This window comes from Trichoplax adhaerens, genomic scaffold (assembly GCF_000150275.1).
Source record: "Trichoplax adhaerens TRIADscaffold_9 genomic scaffold, whole genome shotgun sequence".
In the NCBI taxonomy this organism is placed as follows: Eukaryota; Metazoa; Placozoa; class Uniplacotomia; order Trichoplacea; family Trichoplacidae; genus Trichoplax; species Trichoplax adhaerens.
This window is the reverse complement of record NW_002060951.1, coordinates 424,894-446,012: the sequence shown is the minus strand read 5'-3', so window position 1 is coordinate 446,012 and position 21,119 is coordinate 424,894. Positions and strand designations below refer to the sequence as shown.

Here is a 21,119-nt window from a genome sequence, read left to right as displayed (position 1 = left end):
GACTAATTCAACATTGAATTCAGTTATTAACCATTCCAGACTCTCTTTCTGCTCTACTTGCTAGTTGTCATGGAGCCTTGCACCACTAATTTTACGATTCAGTTCCTCTCCAGGTTAGACAACTTGGATTTCCCGCGTTTTTGAGTCATCTACTGTACAGTACAGTGTACAGTGTACAGTAGAGTACAAATACAGTACATTTCGTACTATGTACTGTAGTTTGGTACACAATTACTTTATAGTACAATACTGTCTATCGAATGTCAGGCAACCTCTTCTTACAGTACTGTTAGACTATATTCCAATTTTTTTTTTTTTTCCTATCTCTACATATGTTAACTATGGCAACGGATGTACGTTGCCATAGTGAATATATGTAGAGATAGAAAAAAATTTGGATATCTCGATGGTCATGAATGCCTGCAAACATGACATAGGTACGGGATTGTCACTTACTCGATGTGGAATTATCATTGATGAGTTTTAAAGAGGTACATGCGTAGACACGTATTCTTCTCATATATCTTAAAATCTTTCGCTTACTATAAAATGATACCATTGGCTAACTGATACGACTGCTAATACGGTACACATACGGGTGATGATTGTTCCCATCGATGAACTCAAGTATCTTGTTGGATCATAGAATTGATAATCGTGTAAGTGCCAATAGTATACTCTAAAACGATAGTCTTGACTCTTTTAATCAACAACAACAGATAATAAGTTCAAAAGTAAAAAGTTGACCAGTACATTATCTCAATAACGGTAATAGCTTAATCGATACAACTACGCGTATACTCGTATAGCAGCCGTTCTACTGGAAAGCTTACATCAACAGCGTGTATGATATGGAACTACTAAACATGGACCAGTTTTCTTGCATACATTAATATACTGTATTAGAGATATGACTCACTATTTATGATGATTGAATTAGCAAACTGAAGACATGTCGGTTCAACTTTCAATCAAAATAATAAAATATACAATTGAAATAGTTGGCTACAGATATATTTGCTTCGCTATAAATGGTTCTAAATTTATTATGTACCGATATTATGATCATAACCTAAAATAAGATTAGCGTGCTACTAAAATTACTTGACCCCTCTCTCACTGTGCTTCATGTACTATACTTGTACTTTTAACTTACATTGTTACTGTCACTTTCATACTCAGCATATTTATAAAGCTAACATTCTGCAATGAGTCTATACTATTGCTTACTATATCTGCATACTGAGAATGCATAAATAAGCAATACAAGGTAATCTTTTTAGCAACTATAAGTATAGCATAATAGCATTTCAAATTTACAGTAATCAATCTAAAGTTGAAATACTCTAATACGGCGCTAACCCTATTAATAGTTTAAAAGTTATTGTAGAATTATCGCAAATAGAAACATACTATACTTTTATTACTGTATCATATTACTGTATCATATTACTGTATCATGTAGATCCTTTGAACATTTTAAATAATAGTAATAGCTGGTTTTAAGATAATGAAATCGGATGTTAATTAATTTTGACACATTGCGATAATTAATATATCGAAAGGTTTAGTCAATAGATAGGTAATATTGTCGACATTTTCTTCATGTTATTACTTTTATGTATCAACTCATAATGCATTTGTAATTACAGTATTTTGTTTTATTTGCCTATCAGCTATACTTTGCAGTATCGTTCTGGATTGCTTTAGCTGCCATTAAGACTTAACGAATCTATTACCTAGTTCAGAATTATTGTACTGGTTACTTTAGTAGTATGACTAACTTATACAACATCCTTAAGGAGATAGACATTCTACAGACTGCTTACCTATATTTAACCTTTCATATTTAACTTCTTACTATACAGCAGCTATAGACTACGGTGGTATTGAACCAGAACCTGCGACCTTGATAGGATACGAAATTATTTTATCATCTAAGGAATGAACTGAAATCGGCATGCACTCCCGTGCGTATTTACTATTAGATCGAGAGTACATGCTGTTGCAAAGGCGTCCGATTTGGGTAATACTACAAATTCATACTTCAATAAATATATAAGTCTACCTTCGTCATGTATTGATAAATATATCGTTGACTTACAAAGTTTATGCTTTCTCTAATAAGGGTATTTCGGCCGCTCCCTTGAACACCAATGACATGTTTTTGTGGTCAGCAATCGTTCGTGGCTTAAACGATACTATTTGGGAAGGTAAAATACCATATTCCATAGTATAGATGAAATTAACGGTATACAGTTTTAAGGTAGTCAAACTTACACTAATGCTTCTGCTGTAAATATTTCGAAGTAATAAATTATGTTACCACTTTTTAACATTCTTCTTAAAATACATGACGTTTTTGTTATTCAATAATAAATCTATTTAAAACAGCGATTGACTATACTTCTTGCCCACTTTAAACATGACATCAGGAGGCATATTCCGTGTACTATTATATTTTAGCGAAAATTACAATGTAAAGCCTCCGAGACTGTTGTTTCATACCATTCCATTTCATCCAAATGGTAATGTAATATCCAAAATTTAAAGTTTAATACGATGTCATCAAGATTAAGAGAATAAAACCAAAGACATTTAATTAAAATGATGCAAACTGTAATTTTCGCCTTTATTCCTTCTAATATATTCGTAGTGGATATGCAAACCGGGCGACCATGTATCGATTTTCTTGACGATGAATCCCTTTGGAGCGATAAATACGATATTAAATATATTCTTCAAACCCTTCAGGTATCGGCATCGAATTCAGCTCAATGCTACCCTATTACTGCTGATTTTATTTTAATTTAAGCGGCTAAGTAGAGGAATAAATATTTAAAAATTCTGTAATGATTATTATAAATAGATTATAATCTAGACTATTTATTGTAATGCCATAAAATTGTCTAATTAATTTACAACAATTTTATAGCATCGTATTGAGCATTAAATGAAATGATATCTTACTGTCATTGTAGACTATGCTGTCAAATCCAGTGTTAGATAATGCAGTTAATATTGAAGCCTGCAGAGCTATTGAATCTTCACAGGATGTTTATGAAGCTATGGTTAAGGATTGCGTCGAAGCAAGTAAAAGAGTTGCAGGTTTGATTAGCGTATTTAGAATTTGCAATTTTTCGACATGAAAGTACCCTTATAATATCATTTACCTGCGTTCATATCGCTATCAACATAATTTATATTTCTATGATTTTAAAATCTTAACACGAATTTGTTTTAAGATGGGCTGACCCCTTTCCCAGAGCCAGACCATGATGAAGAACGTAGGATTGATGATACACGATTCGATATGCCCTTAAACTTGATATCAAATAGTCATGTATCATACGAACAATATTATAATACATGGATGTATTTAGGGACCGCAAGTTCTAAGCCAGATTATAGTGGTAATAATGTTATCTATTAGTTATCATTACATATTATTGTTCTTCTATAGATGCAATTTATCTTAATAATTGAGCGTTTTAGTTCATACTGTTTTCTTTCAGATAAGTGTAATGTCATTTCTTGGCAATATTGTCCATGCTGATAACTTTTTAATTTTTATTAAGATGCTGAATTCTTAGTTAATAAATATTACACAAACATGGATTTAAATTCAGCGAAAGCAAATGAGGCTACGACTAAAAGTTCAAGGTATTACAAAGATATTATCATAGATCTGAGCACTGACCAGTAGCATTTTCGTAAGCCATTCCCTTACGAAAAATTTTTGCTTTCTAATTTTTCTATTTAAATAATTAAATTATAGCTTATTTCACGGTCAATTCAAACATAAATCGCAACAAAAGTCCTTAAAAGAGTTAAAGGCGACCAAAATAGAACTAGCCAAGAAATTAGGTTTATCAAATATAAAAGAAAATGCAGCAGAAACTGAAGGTTATTTTTATAGCTTATTGAAATCTTTACTGTGTTCTTCTTTTATGGGCAATCTAACTCGGATTTTCAAATGTAGAGTTTTTGATGGAAAGTGAGATGCTACCTAATCCTGCAAAAACTAATTATGATAGCCAAGACCAAGATTGGGAAAAAGAAGTTGATTCTTTGGTTCAATGGACTAACAATCTAGGAGATGTTGATAGTATCTATTGAGTTTTTATTTTATTATACTAATTGAGGGCAACAAATCTTGCGTAATATCATGTTTCTATAATTTGTAAATTGTACAGTACTCGTATAAGAATATCAACTATGAAATCAATGTGATATACAATTATATGGAAATGTACAGCACTTTTATATATATAATTAAAATTGATCATAACCAAGTTACATTTCAGATCGGTACATTTTATGTATGTATGCCAAGAAATAGCTCATGAAGATTTTATAAACAATTTCTTTGTATCTAAACTTTAAGTTAAAAAAATGTCGATTGGATTTATATAAGAAAGTAAATTAAAATGTTAGCGAATTACGGCATCATTTAGGATAAAAATTCAATTATTTGTGTACTCAGTTATTTGCAATGTTCTAGTTGCTATCGATGATAAATACAAATGACTATTGAAAATGATCTAAAAATTTTTCTGTATAACACTACTTCTATTTGATATACAGAATGAGGTTGGCTAAAGTAGCTGTTGCGCTATATATCATTGAAGCGACAGCTCTATACTCTTTTAATACTATATTGTGATAGAGTATCAACAGTAGTGAAATGAAGTGCTTGGATCATAATTGTCCGAATGATGAAGAGTACTTGAAGAAATTTTCTATAATCCTTTTTCATTTTATACCATATAGTGTACATATACGCATAAATTGGTGTTGGAATGAGAGCTGTCATGGGTTTCTTCTAAGGGTACAAAATTGAATCCAGTATTTATGATACAAGATACTTGCTATACAGTACATTTGCATATGAATTTTATTGTGAGTAAGAGTAATAGAAGAGATTTTTAGGATCAATTGTGTAACTAAATTGATACAAATTTTATACACTAGACAACTTTACCGATTAGCTTATTCTATCAGTTAGACAGAATATATTCATTGAAAGCACTATCGAGTGTGTAGTCCTATTTCTTGGTCATAAAGTAAAAATTACATAACAAATTATTTATAGGACAAAAGATTTCGAAATTTGAATTAGAAAACAGTCTTCAATTTCTTCCATTAGTTACTAGTAAGAGCCAGAATTGTACAGTTACAAATTCACATCAGTTTGGTGTTTTAAACTGTTTATCTGTGTATTAATCATGACATCGAGCGCATTTATTCATTTACAGTATAATCTACAATTGATTTCATGCAGTGCAATTGGCATAGTCTGATTTCAAGCACAGTACGAGATGCACTAGGACCATTTCATTTTAGCTTAGCAAGAAATAGCTATGATACAGATTAGTATAGTTATGTGATTGTCATAGATAAAGTTTACTCCAAGGTAGGATTGCCAAAGAGTGATGATCATTATTAAATAATTTCATTAATGGGCCTATATTTCCATTCATCTTTCGTTAACTGTTGGCAAACATTTTTAATACCAGCCATAACTTCTGTCAGCGATTCCTTGTTGTATTGTTCTTTGAAATTGTCAACTTCCATATCAACCCTCATAAAGATACCAATAGAATCCGCTTGATCATCAACACTGTGACTGTTACAGGTATCTTTGGAGCTAGCTCGGCGTTTTCGACTGCTTTCAACTGACGCTGACATTTTCCTTTTCTGAAACAGATTGAAGAGAGTCTTTGGAAATACGCGTCGATTATGATAATAATAGTAATAATTATTATTATACTGTGGTGTAATAATTGTCGACACTTACGTTGTACTCAGTACAGTAGAAATTTGAATTTAACGGTGCGCCCTGGCAGACAGACTGAACTCACTGAAGCAGTGAGGTCAGAGAAGAGACGGGGAGAGGAAACGAACCAACGGTACAGTACAGTACTGTACAGTACACTACACTCAGGTCTACAGTACACTACTGTACAGTACGAACAATGTGGAGGCTGTTGACGTTACAGTACAGTATTTATCACTGTATCCTTTGGTTTAGTTTTGACTGTTTTAAAGCCAACAGTACAGTACAGTACGCTACACTACAGTACGAACAATGTGGAGGCTGGTGACGTTACAGTACTGTACTGTACAGTGCAGTACTGTATTTATCTACGCCATTCTACTGTACGGTGGCTCAATGTGAGCCTCCGTACTGTACGCATGCGTAGCTTGTTACTGTGCTCCGTATGACATCTTGCATTCTTGCGTATTCCCTTCCATGCTTAGCTTATTACTGTGCTCCGTATGACATCTTTGCGTATTCCATTGTTTGCTAACAGGGACGTGAGCGTGAAGGACTGTACGCATGCGTACCTTGTTACTGTGCTCCGTATGACATCTTGCGTATTCCCCTTCCTTGTTTGACAGAGGCCTGAGCATAAAAGTACTGTACGCATGCGTACCTCCTTACTGCGCTCCGTATGACATCTTGCATTTTCCCTTCCTTATTTGACAGGGACCTGAGCGTAAAAGTACTGTACGCATGCGTACCTTGTTACTGTGTTCCGTATGACATCTTGCGTATTCCCTCCCTTAGAAGGACCAGAGCGTAAAAGTACTGTACGCATGCGTACAGTGTTACTGTGGTCCGTATGACATCTTGCGTATTCACTTCCTTGTTTAACCAGGGACCTAAGCGTAAAGGTACTGTCCGCATGCGTAGCTTGTTACTGTGCTCCGTATGACATCTTGCGTATCCCTTCCTTGTTTGATAAGGACCTGAGCGTAAAAGTACTGTACGCATCTTGTGAGCCACCGTATTTATCACTGTATCCTTTGGTTTAGTTTTGACTGTTTTAAAGCCAACTGTCATTGGAATGCCTTTAAAAGAAGCCATGTTTACGAACCAACAGTACTGTACAGTACAGTACAGTGCACTACTGTACACTACAGTACGAACAATGTGGAGGCTGGTGACGTTATACTGTAGTACAGTACTGTACAGTACAGTATTTATCACTGTATCCTTTGGTTTGAAATACTGTACTGTACTGTACTGTACAGCACAATAAGTGCTGTACAGTGTTGCTATTAATGAAAGCTTTCTGCAAGTTCCATACTGTAGCTGTAATGTAATACAGTGATACAGTAGTGTTACTGTCCATTGTCTAATCTTTTCCCTATGGTATTACTGTGCTTTGTACTGTACAGTCATTTTACTGTACACTGTACTGTACACTGTACACTGTACAGTACAGTACAGTATAGCACGCACGGTATCCGTTTTGCATTACGGTATACGCAAGTACAGTATCGTACTGTATGCCCGTGGCCGTGTGCCGTTTCACGTGATACTACCGTAACTACTACGCCTGGTATCAAAAATCCAGACAGCGCAGTGTCAACAGGCGGCTACAAATCCGTCTAATAGGTTACGAAATAGCTAGCTCTGCCATATCAAAATTGCTGTATCCAATCTAATTTATAGCAAGAGAAACTTATCGACGACACCACCATGACCTTAGGTAATAACACATTATCTGCTAATATTCTAATAATGTTGTGCTATTCGAATAATTTGAAAGTGATTAGCTTTCAACTGCTGAAATCAATCAATTACAAGCCAAACGAACAATTTCTGCATGAATAACATACGCATACATTAAATAATTGGTAATTTGAAAATGAATCATTAGGCACAGGAGGTTAACACGGCTTATCCCTTGCTTTATGACGTCGCGTCTTACTGGCTAGTAGTTAGTTTATGCAAACTGTGTATCATCTCTGCATGTACTGTGCATTATTAGAGATTACTTTGCTAGCCTTCCATGCCGGTCAATGTAAAAAAAACGCTGCAACCTACAAGTATCAAAGTAGTTTACTCTGCGCATATGCGTCATCAATGCATGAAGTTCCTGTGCTACTAAATTTGTGTAATACTCGTAAATACACTAACACTATTCCTGCTATTTTACTGTAGCATACTCTAGATTTTTCAGCTAAATAAAAACAATGATACAACTTAAGATAGAAGATGGCAAGATATCCTTCATTTCCGGTGTCAAATGCAGTATGAGTCATTGATTTATACTATACAAATCCACCTACTGTTAGAACCATGTACCCACCTCAACATCCATCTGATGTTCGTTGTAGCTTGAGGTGTTAAAGTAAAACCTCCTCAGTGTTCTTCCCAATCTCTTCCATTACTTTTACGTGATTGCAATTCTGTCATTTTGCTTGTTGATAATCTCTAAGCTATTAATTATAATTATTGTATCAATCTTACATTGATTGAATCTATTAGACGCTAGTCCTATCGATTTAACAACGGCCGTAATTGCGGTTGGGTTGATTGGATTCGTACTTCATCTTAGATCGCTTGGCATGGAGTATCTTGTCATCAAGTATCGCTATGTTTTTGTCATTCTATTCCTCCTGCCTGCTTCCTTCTTCTTCGATATCTATTTCTTTATTCGCAACAAGATAATTTTTGCCATGAGAAGCGCTCCTAAACAACATCAATCGAGAGTCGAAAATGTCCAAAATCAGATTAAGCAATGGCAAAACTCACAACCACGTAAGAAAATGTGTACTGCTAGACCTGGCTGGATGAATGTTTCTTTAAGGCCTGGGCAATATAAGAAAAGATCTCATCAAATTGCAGTAAATTTGGTAGATATATTAAATATAGACACCAAACGTCAAACTATCACCGTAGAACCGTTAGCTACCATGGGGCAAATTAGCGCAACGCTTAATCCTCTAGGTTGGACTTTGGCTGTGTTACCTGAACTCGATGATTTAACAGTAGGTGAGCACTGATAAATATTTATTAGCACTCTATAACTGCAACTTCAACATTACAAAAGTATGTAGCAAAGGCTACATACTACATGCCACATTTCAAATCATGAGCTAAATGATATACCTGAACAGGTGGTCTGATTATGGGCACTGGGGTTGAAAGTTCCTCTCATGTTCATGGATTATTTCAACATATTTGTGTATCGTATGAGCTTGTGCTTAGTGATGGTCGTGTGGTCGTTGCTAATGAGGTATGCAAAATAAGGAGTGAGGATACATATTGTATACTACATAATATCTTTTACTTTAAAGGTTAATAGCTTACACTTTATACTGTAAGAGAGATTCTCACTTTGCATATAATCACTTGTAGAAGGAGAATTCTGATCTATTCTATGCTGTACCCTGGTCGTATGGAACGCTAGGCTTTCTTGTAAGCGCAGAAATCAAAATTGTACCTGCAAAGAAATATGTCAAGCTGAATTATCAACCTAGTCATAGCCGCGGTGAAAGCATAAAGTTATTTGAAGAGGCATCCAATGATGAAACTAACGATTTTGTGGAGGGGTTGATGTATAGTTCTGAAGAGGCAGTTATTATGACTGGGACCATGACCGACAATGTAGAACCAGACAAAGTGAGCATTCTCAATTCATATTAATTATTAATATATCTCAGTTACAGTATTACAATCTACTGTCGAACCAAGGCTATCTTATCCAACCATGAGATATGACTACTGTATTATTCTTGATTTTATGAGATAAGCAACAGTTTTCTATAAATATAATGGTTGTGTGTTCGGTATAGCTAATAATATTTAAACTTTGTAAAGATAAGCTATTCTTTGCAACATTGTATATGTAGATTAACCGTATTGGCGATTATTGGAAACCATGGTTTTATAAATATGTTGAAAATATTTTGCGCGGAGGGCCCAAGACGGAATATATTCCTTTACGACATTATTATCATCGACACAGTCGTAGTATTTTCTGGGAGATACAGGCATGATGATATCAGCAGTTAGCTTCTTGTATAGGACTGTAGTTGAGATACTTTAAATTTGCCATAGTAATTAGCTTAATTTATTTCATTGCAGTTAACCAACGATAGGTATTCTAACTAGTTTACGATATACATGTTCTATAGGATATTATTCCATTTGGTAACAACGTAATTTTTCGCTATCTTTTTGGTTGGATGACACCTCCAAAAATTTCTTTATTAAAATTAACCCAAACCGAAGCAATTAAAAAACTGTATGAGAAACACCAAATTGTTCAAGACATGCTTGTGCCGATGCAACGTCTCAACGAGTCGTTAGACGTATTTCAAAAAGAATTTCAAGTAAGTTAATTAGTGTTGATACTAAATATATATATTAAACTGTAGTACTAAGAATTAATTGATAGCTTTGGCGCAGTTAGGGCTTAAAATTTTTAAGCAAAGCCTAACTGAAAACACTGATAGTTACGTTAATGCCTTGCTATCGCTCTAACACGGCAGAACTATACAATTGGCACAGTAATTGACATATTAACATTAATAAACCTTCAGTCATTGTAGTTGACTATTTAGTCTCTCATTTACATATGGTAAAGCAAATGATAGCTAGTAGCTCTCAGCAATCCGATGGAAGCAAATAACTCGCTATAACGCATTGGTATTCGTATATTATATATTTTTATTTCAGAATTATCCGTTATGGCTTTGTCCTATGAAATTATATAAAGTTCCTGGATTCGTCAAACCGGCATCTAAGGTGGAAGAAATGTATGTTGATATAGGAGCTTACGGTGAGCCTAAAGTTGAAAATTTCGTCGCAAAAGAAACTATCCGAAGAATTGAACATTTTGTTACGAGTGTTAAAGGGTAAAATCTTTTAAAGTACTGTATTTTAATAAACTTGCTCGTCCCGTAAACTTCAATTAAAGCATTCTAATATTTATCTCAGATTTCAAATGCTATATGCGGATTCGTACATGACCAGAGAAGAATTTTACAAGATGTTTGATCACACGTTGTATAATAAGTTAAGAGATAGCATTCCAAACTGCAAAGATGCTTTTTCAGAAATATACGATAAAGTGTCATTTGCAGCGAGAAATACATGAAGATCATCATATTGCTGTTATACCAATATAATTTAAAGTAAACCCGATTATATAATTATTGTTAATGCAGTTATGCCAATATTTGCTTTCTTTTCTTATTTGACTCGCTTAACAGCTATTATAGACCGGTATTACGACGTGACTTGTAAAATAGTTGGAGTTCACGAACATGTAACAGCGACTGATAGTTTGTATTAGAAATTTGAAAGAAATAGAATTATTCAATACTGCGATAAAATGTAATAAAAATATCAAGAGCCAATAGCTCAAGGTTGTACTGATCTGTCTGCATGGAATTTCGAGCCAAATTTAAAGTACATTTCTTCACAATTTAAAGGCATAATTTAAGGCAACACCATAGCTTAACATACAGTATTCAACCATTTTAGAGGGCTCACCACGCCCCTGTAATAGTGGTCTATAGCTATTAGAATTGTTTGGACTTACCTAGACATTTGGAAAATTGTAGTGTAAAATAAATATTCATTTTGTTAAGTAGTTATTGACTGGTAATTGAATATTGGTAAATGTCAGTGTGAGGATCCATATTACAAAATTTTAGGCCGTATTCCCCATATAAACTTAAGGGATACCTTGATTATTGAAAAATGATACTGTAGACTATATAATTAAGATAAAATCGCGGGATAAGTCACGTTACCATTTTATTTATTGTATGCGTTTAAGGCTTTGAATTTAGAAATTAGTTTATGTACTCTAATTTGCATAACATTTGCAAAAAATAATCCTAATCCCGATCAAATCACTTTAAAATAAAGAAAATTTAATGACTAGTACTTTTATGGTTGTAGTATCCAAAAAAATGCCCGAGCATTTACAGCTACCACCTGGCATTACGCTTGACTTAACTAAAGAAGAAGACGAAGGTACATACCAACAAATACGCATAAAGTATACATTATTAAACGTTCAATCTTTTTGTAACAATTACTACATACTCGTGTGTAAATTGATAATTCAACCTTCCTAGATACATTGGAAGCTTAATTACATTAAACGATATCATTACATCTATTTTGTGCACCTTCTGTATGCACTTTCCTGCAATGTACAAAGTCTTTCATGCATGAGATCATAAATACCACAAATATTTTCAGCTCTATACTTAAAATAGAATTAGAGTGATCTAGTGCGAACATCGATGGCTTGTTGCAGTTGTTTGATTAGATCCGAATTTCGAGACTAAATAATCAAAATTTTAAAAAATGTATATTATAATTTATGTGTACTTTGATAACTCCAGTATCTGGTACTATTGATGCTGTGTTACCTGAATTAAATAGATACAAACTTCAGAGTTCATATCATATGCCGTAAAACGTAGTGATGTACTATTCGCTTTTTCAGCTTTCATCTTCGGCCATACTTTTGTATTAAGAATAACTCGATGGGTAGCGTTAGCCCTAATAACTAGTACAAAAGGGTACATTAAGAACAAATGAAATTAACATTGGTCCACCATTTTCGTAGCAATAGCTTATATCTTTCATAAGAAAATGTACCTATTCGAGATTGCAATACTTCATTATCTGGCGATTTTGAATCATTTAAATGTAAAATTCCTCTGCCACATTCTTGCCATACTTTCGAAGATGGTACAAACTTATATAATTGACAAGGCATCTAATAATAAGAGTACAAAAAAGTGAAAAAAACTTCTGACAACAGCATAGTCTAATTTCAATATGTAAAGACCAATACCTCTATCATTTGTGTTTCGTGTTCTTCGCCAGTGACCACTGGAACTTCTTCATATTTTCTATCGAGTTTCGTACTTCCAATTGGCAGAGATTTCTCAAAACTGGAACTGCTAGGTTCTACATATTCAACCATAGTCGAGCATTACTACGTTAGAGTGTACAGTATCTAATAAATAACAATAATTCGACAGATTCTTCTTCAACATTTGCACGTAATGCAAAAAGAAGCTATGTGTTACCGTTCTTTTCTGCATCGTCTTTGCTACTTTCTTGAACTTCAGTGCTAATTTTCTGTGTTTTTTCCGGGTCTGATTCTTCCGTAATCTTTATAGATGTAAACAATGCATTATTGTATATAAGTAAATTGGGATAATATCAACATCATGCATTTGCCGCTATAACTTTCTAATTCCTACGTCTCATACTTTGGTATCGGATTTCGATGGATTATTTTCACTAGTTTCGCTTTTTGAGTTCGCATTTTGGGAATCATTTTTTTTTAGAAACTTCTGAAAAATGTTTTCTTTCGTTATATCATCACCGTTTAAAGCAAAATTGTCGCCCTTTGTTGGTAGATTATCATTATCCTGGTTACTGCTAGAACTCTTCACACTCTCACTATGGCAACTCATGAATGAGAATGGTTGCTTGATATTCTGCAATAAAATTAGTTTCTTATATAATTAAACACATAATAATTGTAAATTTATAAAATTTGTATCCATATTTAGTAAAATTTTTTAACATACCAATGCTTCTTTCCATGCAGAGCCACCGAAGGAACTGGATGATTCGCCTACAAGAATAGTTATCAACATTAGTAGGTAGTAACGAAGTAATGTGCAGTTGCATAAAGCTTATTACTAAAGCAAACTTTCATATAATTTTACTAACTGCAATGAGTAAAAGTACATCACTGATAAGCAACAGTATTATAAATTTAAGTTTACAAAAACATCATTAGCATATACTTGTTAAGTTAGTAAATTGCATAACAGGAATAGCTGCTGGTTTTAGTCGGGATGGAGCGAAGAAACCACTCGCCATATCAGATCCTACGATTTGCATAAGGATAAACTTAGCAGTATCCGTTAAGTGTGATCAGAAATGTTGAAAATTATGTTTAAAGTATTTACTGCAGTATGTTAACTTAGTACGATAATATAGGTGCAAAAATAAAATCACTAATGTAATAGAGGCTACTAAATTAATTAAAAACATTATCATCAAATACTGTTATCTAGTAGGCTAACTCCGTTAATAAAAGTTTAATCGTAAATTTCTAATGTAATCATGTCATAATGATATGTCAGCAAGCTATAGTCAATATTTTATACCTATCGCAGAAACTTCTTTTTCTTTTATAACATTTAAAGCATTTAAAGATATTAGATATTTTATAGGATTAAGAAAAGATAATACGCAAATGATGGTGTACCACTGATGTAATTATCAAATCCTTACCAGTTTCACCTTCGTCAGGCGAAGTTTTCTTACGTTTACATTCTAAACATCCAAAAAAGATAGCATTAATATTAATAATAATGCATTGCCGTCCATAACTCGGCATTATCACGTAAATGGTGAACACTTAAGTACGTCTAATAAAAAAAAATTGTAATATTCTGTATTCTGTGAAGTAAACATCACAGGACCTTCCGTCTCTTGGTTGTTTTCTATAAAATGATCACGACCTTATTATTAGAAAGTAAATATTATATCTCAACCAAATCAAAGATCCATTTGGTTGTTAAACATTTTTACTTTGTTTATCTATTTGTTAAGACTAGTCGCACCTTTTACTTCTTCTTCTTCTTCAAGTTTTCGCTGCATATATATTGGTCCGCATTTGCAAAAGTAGGTAATTAAATTAAAACGATAATAATTTATTAATTTTTCTCAAAATTTTACATTACTTTGAACTTAACCACTGTGAGAAGAGTATACTCCTACATCCCGTAAATGGCTATTTATATCGTAGGCATGAAATTTCTTCGCATTACTATTTCATGAATTTGTGCACAAATTTACAATTGTATGGCGTGATAGTATTATCATAACAGTACTGACATATTCATGTTGTAGACAGTCTATAGTAGCACAACGATACTCAGTCAAACAATTATCCATTTGATTTGTGTTATCCTCAGAATCCTATGAGCTTATGGATTACAAATTTACTTCAATTTATTATACAGTATTTCAGCAACTTTGTAAAATGAAGTTTTACGGTTCACAAGTCTAAAGACTGCGATATACAGTACGTTCCCACTTAAAGTTAGTCAACGATCACTAACTTACTTCAGTCCAATAGTAAGAATGTTGGATTGTTAAAGTCAAAGCTAATACTGCACATCGTTTGCTATCATGCTGTAACTAGAGCATAGTGCATAAAAAGAGCACCTACCCGTAGATATCTGAAGATCCATACAAAGTACAAAAATTTAAAATTTATAATAGTATTATAATATAATTATCGAATTTTTGTATACTAACATGAAGGACTATTATGTGTATAGTTGAAGGTACGAGTACGTTCTAATTCATCGAATACGCTAATTTTAAAGTTGAGTTGCATGACGAGAAAGAGAAAGGTTGAGAACTTTACGATATACTGTACAGTCTCTCGCAAATGAAGAAAAAATTACTCATTGTATAGCTAACGATCACTGCTATGCAAGTTTCCTTTTATGTATAGTAAGTTTAAGCATATATGATACAGCTACGCCAGTAAAATTGACCATCCAAATCAGGCATTAATTAGTTGGGAATAATTTTTGAACAAAGTGTTTATTCAGAGATTCTTACCTTTCCGACGTGATCTTCATTCGACTCCGCTACTAAAAATGATAGTACATTTTTAGAGAATATTTTTAAATATCCTTGTATTTATAAATTGTGTATACTATATAGTACATCCAAACAATGAAACATGAAAATGATATTTGATCTCAGCTTAACGAGCATTTAGGTAGGAACTGTAGTCACAAAGCGCATCATTTCAAGGGATTACGTAGTAAACTACTATACCGTGCTGTCCATTTACAATAAATTTATACAGTATAATGGCTGGAATGAAACGCGCTGGACATATCATTATCAATGCAAGTTCAGTGAATAGAATTTTATTCTACTACTACAACTTTTCAATAATAGGAAATGGTACTATTGGACAGACAAGATGTAAACGCATATTCTATGATTCAAAGCATTGCTACCCAAGCTAGAAGCGCTATTTTTCCGGCTGTACTATACACAGGACGAATGCTTTGATCTTACAGCCAAGCAGTAAAGAGCCAGTACAATAGATACATACTACAGTCCATTAATTGGTAAATTGAGGTTTTCTAGAATCTTTTACTCTTTCATAGTCATAAAAGAGTACAGCAGTAGCATCAGCAATGCCAATTGAGACGATATATTAGTGTAGAATCAATCAATTTCACTGTTGTTTGTGCTTTAATTTAATATGCTGAAAAGAGATTACCATCTATCGACCTACTCCATAGATGGTAATGTGGTGCAGTGCTAGCGTACACACTAGACACATCTGGAACAATCTTACGGTGAATATTCCAAGCCATTAAATAATCTAATCTGCAACGATCTTCATCATTAATATAGTACATACCTTCAGCTCTATCCTCTACTTTCTCGACCTCGTCTGACATTTTATCAAGGAAATTTTTTACTTTCAATTGCGAGCCTCGTCGTATAGCTCCTGGACATAAACACACTGTGTATGAATAAGAAGCAAATTGCCTTAATTGCCTTTCCAGTACAATGGTAAGACTAACTGCTGTAGCTTGCGAGTCGCGCTTTTATTTACTGCCGGACAGACTACGGTACAATCTTAGACTCCTCCACTATACCAGCTTCACATGTAATGTACACTTCAGTATCATACAATATGATATGTATGAGTACATTAGTAGTGGGATTGCCTTTCCTGTACAATGGTAAGACTACCTGTACTGTACTGTACTACTGTAGCTTGCGAGTCGCGCTTTTATTTACTGCCGGACAGACTACGGTACAATCTTAGACTCCTCCACTATACCAGCTTCACATGTAATGTACACTTCAGTATCATGCAGTATGATATGTATGAGTACATTAGTAGTGGAATTGCCTTTCCTGTACAATGGTAAGACTACTACTGTTAGCTTGCGCGTCGCGCTTTTATTTACTGCCGGACAGACTACGGTACAATCTTAGACTCCTCCACTACCCCAGCTTCACATGTAATGTACTGTACAGTTCAGTATCATACAATATTATATGTATGAGCACATTAGTAGTACTGGATGAGTTACTGGAATACAGTAACGGCGGGCAACGTCAGATTGCTATGGCCAGGCGCGAATCCGTACAGTGTACAGTACACAGTCTACAGTACAGCACTGTACTGTACTGTACTGTACAGTATAGTACTGAAGCAAACAATCGACAGGTGTACAATCCTAAGTAATCTTAAGCATTCAAACGATGACGTAAACACCAAGTATTTATTTTTTTTAATATTAACAGCAAATATAATATTTTAACTGCATTAAAGACACATTATGAAAGGGATAGAGAAAGGTGTAAAAGAGCTTTTCCCTATTTTATCCTAACTCAAAAGCAAACCGCGCGAGCTAGGATAGCAATTTAAAGTTGCAACAGACTCTCCTTTTGAAAGAGTCAGATTTACACCATTTAAAAGAAAGTTTGACCTCACTGTACTTCTGCAGCGGACTAGATACCTTACTGGCAAAGTATCTAGTAATTCTTGACAGTTGCAATGTTTTAATATTTCACTACAGTACAAACTACAAATACCAATAAATGCGCCATAATTCACAAGGATATGCAGTCAATTTTCCTTGACTATACTCTAGCATCAGATAGAGTTTGGCAATTTCCATTTGCTGGAGAAAAAAATTTTCGAAATCATTATGAAGATAGAGTTGATTTGCTTTCTAGAGCAATGCACAGAAAATTACTGCGCAGTTTATTACACTTGAATAATGTATATCGATTTCAATCTTCTTCCGTGAATCACTTTTGAAGCGATCAGCCAATGAAGATATGTTGTACATAAACTAACTGTTCTTCATCTCGAGCGCAACAGAGCAAGAAGTTCACAATACAGTAGACCCATGCCATAGAATAAGATACAGTTACAGTAGTAAATCACTGTACCACCGAAATTACGATATGACAGTATCAGAAAAGCGATTTAAAAGTACAGTGATGTCTCATACGCAGAACAGGATAATATACAGTACAGTCATAAGAATCTCTTAACGCTTGATAAGCAATTCAAGTGTGTTAATAACTTTACACAACTCATCATTCTTTCTTGGAAAGCTAAAAAGAGGGCAGAATTTGGTATTATCAATAATTTAGTAATCTACAGTATTTACAGTAAGGTATCAGATCAGATAGATATAGATTAATAAACAATCCTCGTCCAATTTCAATGAAAGGATCCTTATTGGTAGTTACATAATTCTATCCAGCCTTCTCCTAATGAAAAACTACAGTATTTTCTTGAAGTATACTGAATTCTGCAATTTAAGGACCTACAAGAGAATTTAAACTTTATTACAACCAATACAGCCTAACTAAAACTTAACAAAAGTTGGTACTAGCTCTAAGGACGAATCAAGAACGTTTGCCACATTAAATAATATAAAATTTTTTTAGAATCACAGACCTCATTTCCCCAACTTGTCCAATGAGGAATCAAACTCCTAGCAAACATTTCCAAGCAGTTAGGTTGTTCACGGATAAAACGAGCGAATATACCTGCAGTAAAATATTTTCAAATCTAAAATGGATACTAATCATATGAAAGGCATCCAAAATCGAGCTTGTACTCGTTTAGAAATTTCTAGTAATAGTATAAATTAAACCGATCGATTTACCATCAAGAGGAGGCTTATGTGAATGAACCAATGATGGGATACTGCAAATAACGTTATGTTTAGGAAAAGCGGCAATACTTTCAGGTAACTCTGAACTACATGCACTTGGGAGATCTTCAGATAGCCCTGATTTCACCCCAATCAGCAAAATTTCATATGGTTTCTTGTGACTAGAGTCGAGATCATATACAAATTCACCGCCAGTTGTCAGCTAACAGAAAAAAATAAGAAAGTAAGCATTTTTATAATTTTACTTTCTAATTTAAAGCGCAGAATTCTTATCCTTCATGCCTTAATCCAATGCCATTCTCCTATTTCAATTAATTTCCATTCTCGAAACAATACATCTCTGACATCCCTTAACAATTTCTGTTTGTTAGTAATCCATACCACGACAAGTCCATGTCTGGCCAGTAATTCTGTGATGGGTAACTGAAGTAACTGATCGGTCGTTAACCAATGATATCTATAAACATAGTCATTTTAAGGTAGTTAACAGCAAGCAATTCTTTGCTTTCAAATCACACTTAGTTAAAGTTGTAATTTTGATCACATCACGCTACATACTGACTGCCTCTCTTAGCTGACTTATTTTCCCAAGGAGGATCGATTACTATCAAGTCATAACCATCTTTAGGCTTTGCTAAAGGAACGAAGCATGACGATTAAAGTAAACAAATCCTATACTGAGAAGTAACATACATAAGCTATTTCTACATCATATAGCAATAGCAGTACTGGCAGTACTTACATTTATACTTACAAAGTCTTGGTAACAGTAACAAGTGATAAATACAGTAGCTATAGTCATATACTTGCCTTTCAGTAAAGCATCCAGACAAGAAATATCTGACATTACAAATTTGCTTTTCGGCGGTACAAAGTATTTTCCACCGGCTACTTCAATGGCAATCGGCTGAAGGAGAGTATTCTTAATTAGCCGATTAAACGCATAAAAATTCGGGTTTGAAATTTTGCCTAAAATAGAAATAGTAAGAAAAATAAATAATATCAAGCTAAACATAGCTAATAACATGCAATCTTACACCTTATATGATCTCTTATATCAGTTTAAGAAACTTACAAATATTTTTCTCAGTTACTAAGAAAGGATTGCAATCGTCAACATTAGTAGTAATTTTCGATAAGCTGCATAATTGTGATAATAGGCATGAAGATCCCTCTACAAATATTGAAAGTATCTGCTTATTTTAATATACAACAATTAAAAAAAACTGAGTAGTCTAGCGCATCTCAACCGATTTAGGCGAATACTAAACACGCAATAAATGGCAACGAATATTGTGGTTATACCTGATGGTAAAAGTGTATGTTGTTGTAACTCCCCCTCAGAGTTGAAAGATTCAGTATTATTACGCATATTTCCACCTTCCAGAAAATAACCGGTTATTAAACTAGAATCCAATATTTGTCGATAGCTCGCAACGATGCAATTCCTAACCTATAAAATAAATACAGTAATAATTATAAGTTTTACACTTATGCTATAATTGTCGCTGAATTCTTGAAAGCACACGCCACAATTTAGTTAAGCGGCTAAGAAATAATCAATTCACGGCTAACTACACGATTTGGTAGAGTAATTATCGCCTTTATCAATAAGTAATCAAAAAATAGAATAAACTTTTAAATTTTAGAGCAAAACTTGCCTAGCACAGATTCACATTAAATTAATGGCTTACGTCATATATTAAGCTAAACAGTCCATATTCTATAACGCATATTTCATACCTTCTTATGATACTGTAGCTGTTGAAGCTCTCCAATGTTTACAGGTGCCTTCCTCTTACGTTTCTTTTTCTTGTATAAAGAATAATAAGACAATAATTCCGTAATCATTAGTAATTAATGACAGTATTTATTATATTTTTATGAAAATTATATACATACACTGCACACGAGATGATGTAAAGTAAAAGTACTAGTACAGTACGTAAAGTATCACGAGCGAGAGTTCTACTAGTATTTACGATTAATAATAGCATAAAGTGCTATTAAGCAATCATACAGTACAGTTTCAGCAAGACACCATAAAAAAAGAACTGTACCTTTGGTATTGTAGGGTCACTACCCAAGTTTCTATTGGCAGGAATGCGAGGTTTCCGTAAATCAAACAGAATATCCAGATAGGAATATTTGCCTATATCAGTGCATACATTTTGTTGCGAATCATACGCTAAAACTGTATGCAACGCAAATGCATCATCAACGGCTTTCTTATGGCTAATTAGCCACCCAGATGGATGGCCAGCAATAACAGCCAGATTTATGAGTAACGTACAGAGACTGCTAATAGAAATAAATGCTGGGTTGTGTTAGCATCTTGGAGTGGCAACAACGAAAGAAACCAGTAAATGCCAGCCGTTACCAAATTTATTTATTTAAAGTCGCATGCACCACTGTTGTTGGATCGGTTTTCAATCACTTTCGATGCAACTAGGTATAGCTCGAGCTAGAGATCTGCAAACGATGCCAAAACGCAAAAGTAAAGTCCGCAGCAACTTCAGTGTATTCAAGGTGGAAGCATCATTTGCATAGTAGCATAGTCCACTAGGCTTCCTAGT

General features: G+C 33.9%; 5 protein-coding genes across 5 annotated transcripts; 2 read left to right on the top strand and 3 right to left on the bottom strand.

Moving 5' to 3' along the window:
- Positions 1-2,425: 2,425 nt before the first annotated feature.
- Positions 2,426-4,119, top strand: TRIADDRAFT_58842 (uncharacterized protein; the record flags this gene model as incomplete). Its single annotated transcript, XM_002115031.1, has 7 exons — positions 2,426-2,528; positions 2,657-2,754; positions 2,982-3,108; positions 3,246-3,413; positions 3,579-3,663; positions 3,779-3,906; positions 3,983-4,119. The coding sequence occupies 7 exons, from the start codon at positions 2,426-2,428 to the stop codon at positions 4,117-4,119; spliced, it is 846 nt and encodes a 281-aa protein (XP_002115067.1).
- Positions 4,120-5,445: 1,326 nt separating this feature from the next.
- On the bottom strand, positions 5,446-6,874 carry TRIADDRAFT_58841 (uncharacterized protein; the record flags this gene model as incomplete). The annotated part of the gene is made up of 4 exons (XM_002114849.1): positions 5,446-5,700; positions 6,352-6,409; positions 6,441-6,497; positions 6,612-6,874. The coding sequence occupies 4 exons, from the start codon at positions 6,872-6,874 to the stop codon at positions 5,446-5,448; spliced, it is 633 nt and encodes a 210-aa protein (XP_002114885.1).
- Positions 6,875-8,364: 1,490 nt separating this feature from the next.
- Positions 8,365-10,901, top strand: TRIADDRAFT_50623 (uncharacterized protein; the record flags this gene model as incomplete). The annotated part of the gene is made up of 8 exons (XM_002115030.1): positions 8,365-8,791; positions 8,917-9,035; positions 9,158-9,421; positions 9,463-9,467; positions 9,652-9,772; positions 9,937-10,134; positions 10,481-10,659; positions 10,742-10,901. 8 exons carry the CDS (start codon positions 8,365-8,367, stop codon positions 10,899-10,901), a joined length of 1,473 nt encoding a protein of 490 aa, XP_002115066.1.
- A 1,137-nt stretch (positions 10,902-12,038) lies between these two features.
- Positions 12,039-16,293, bottom strand: TRIADDRAFT_58839 (uncharacterized protein; the record flags this gene model as incomplete). Its single annotated transcript, XM_002114848.1, has 13 exons — positions 12,039-12,104; positions 12,193-12,332; positions 12,425-12,545; positions 12,624-12,739; positions 12,862-12,946; positions 13,048-13,278; positions 13,372-13,418; positions 13,594-13,677; positions 14,087-14,128; positions 14,419-14,449; positions 14,924-14,998; positions 15,431-15,462; positions 16,254-16,293. The coding sequence occupies 13 exons, from the start codon at positions 16,291-16,293 to the stop codon at positions 12,039-12,041; spliced, it is 1,110 nt and encodes a 369-aa protein (XP_002114884.1).
- A 1,140-nt stretch (positions 16,294-17,433) lies between these two features.
- Positions 17,434-20,394, bottom strand: TRIADDRAFT_58838 (uncharacterized protein; the record flags this gene model as incomplete). The annotated part of the gene is made up of 8 exons (XM_002114847.1): positions 17,434-17,532; positions 18,324-18,415; positions 18,535-18,745; positions 18,925-19,000; positions 19,350-19,512; positions 19,619-19,717; positions 19,849-19,996; positions 20,287-20,394. 8 exons carry the CDS (start codon positions 20,392-20,394, stop codon positions 17,434-17,436), a joined length of 996 nt encoding a protein of 331 aa, XP_002114883.1.
- Between the last annotated feature and the right edge of the window lie 725 nt (positions 20,395-21,119).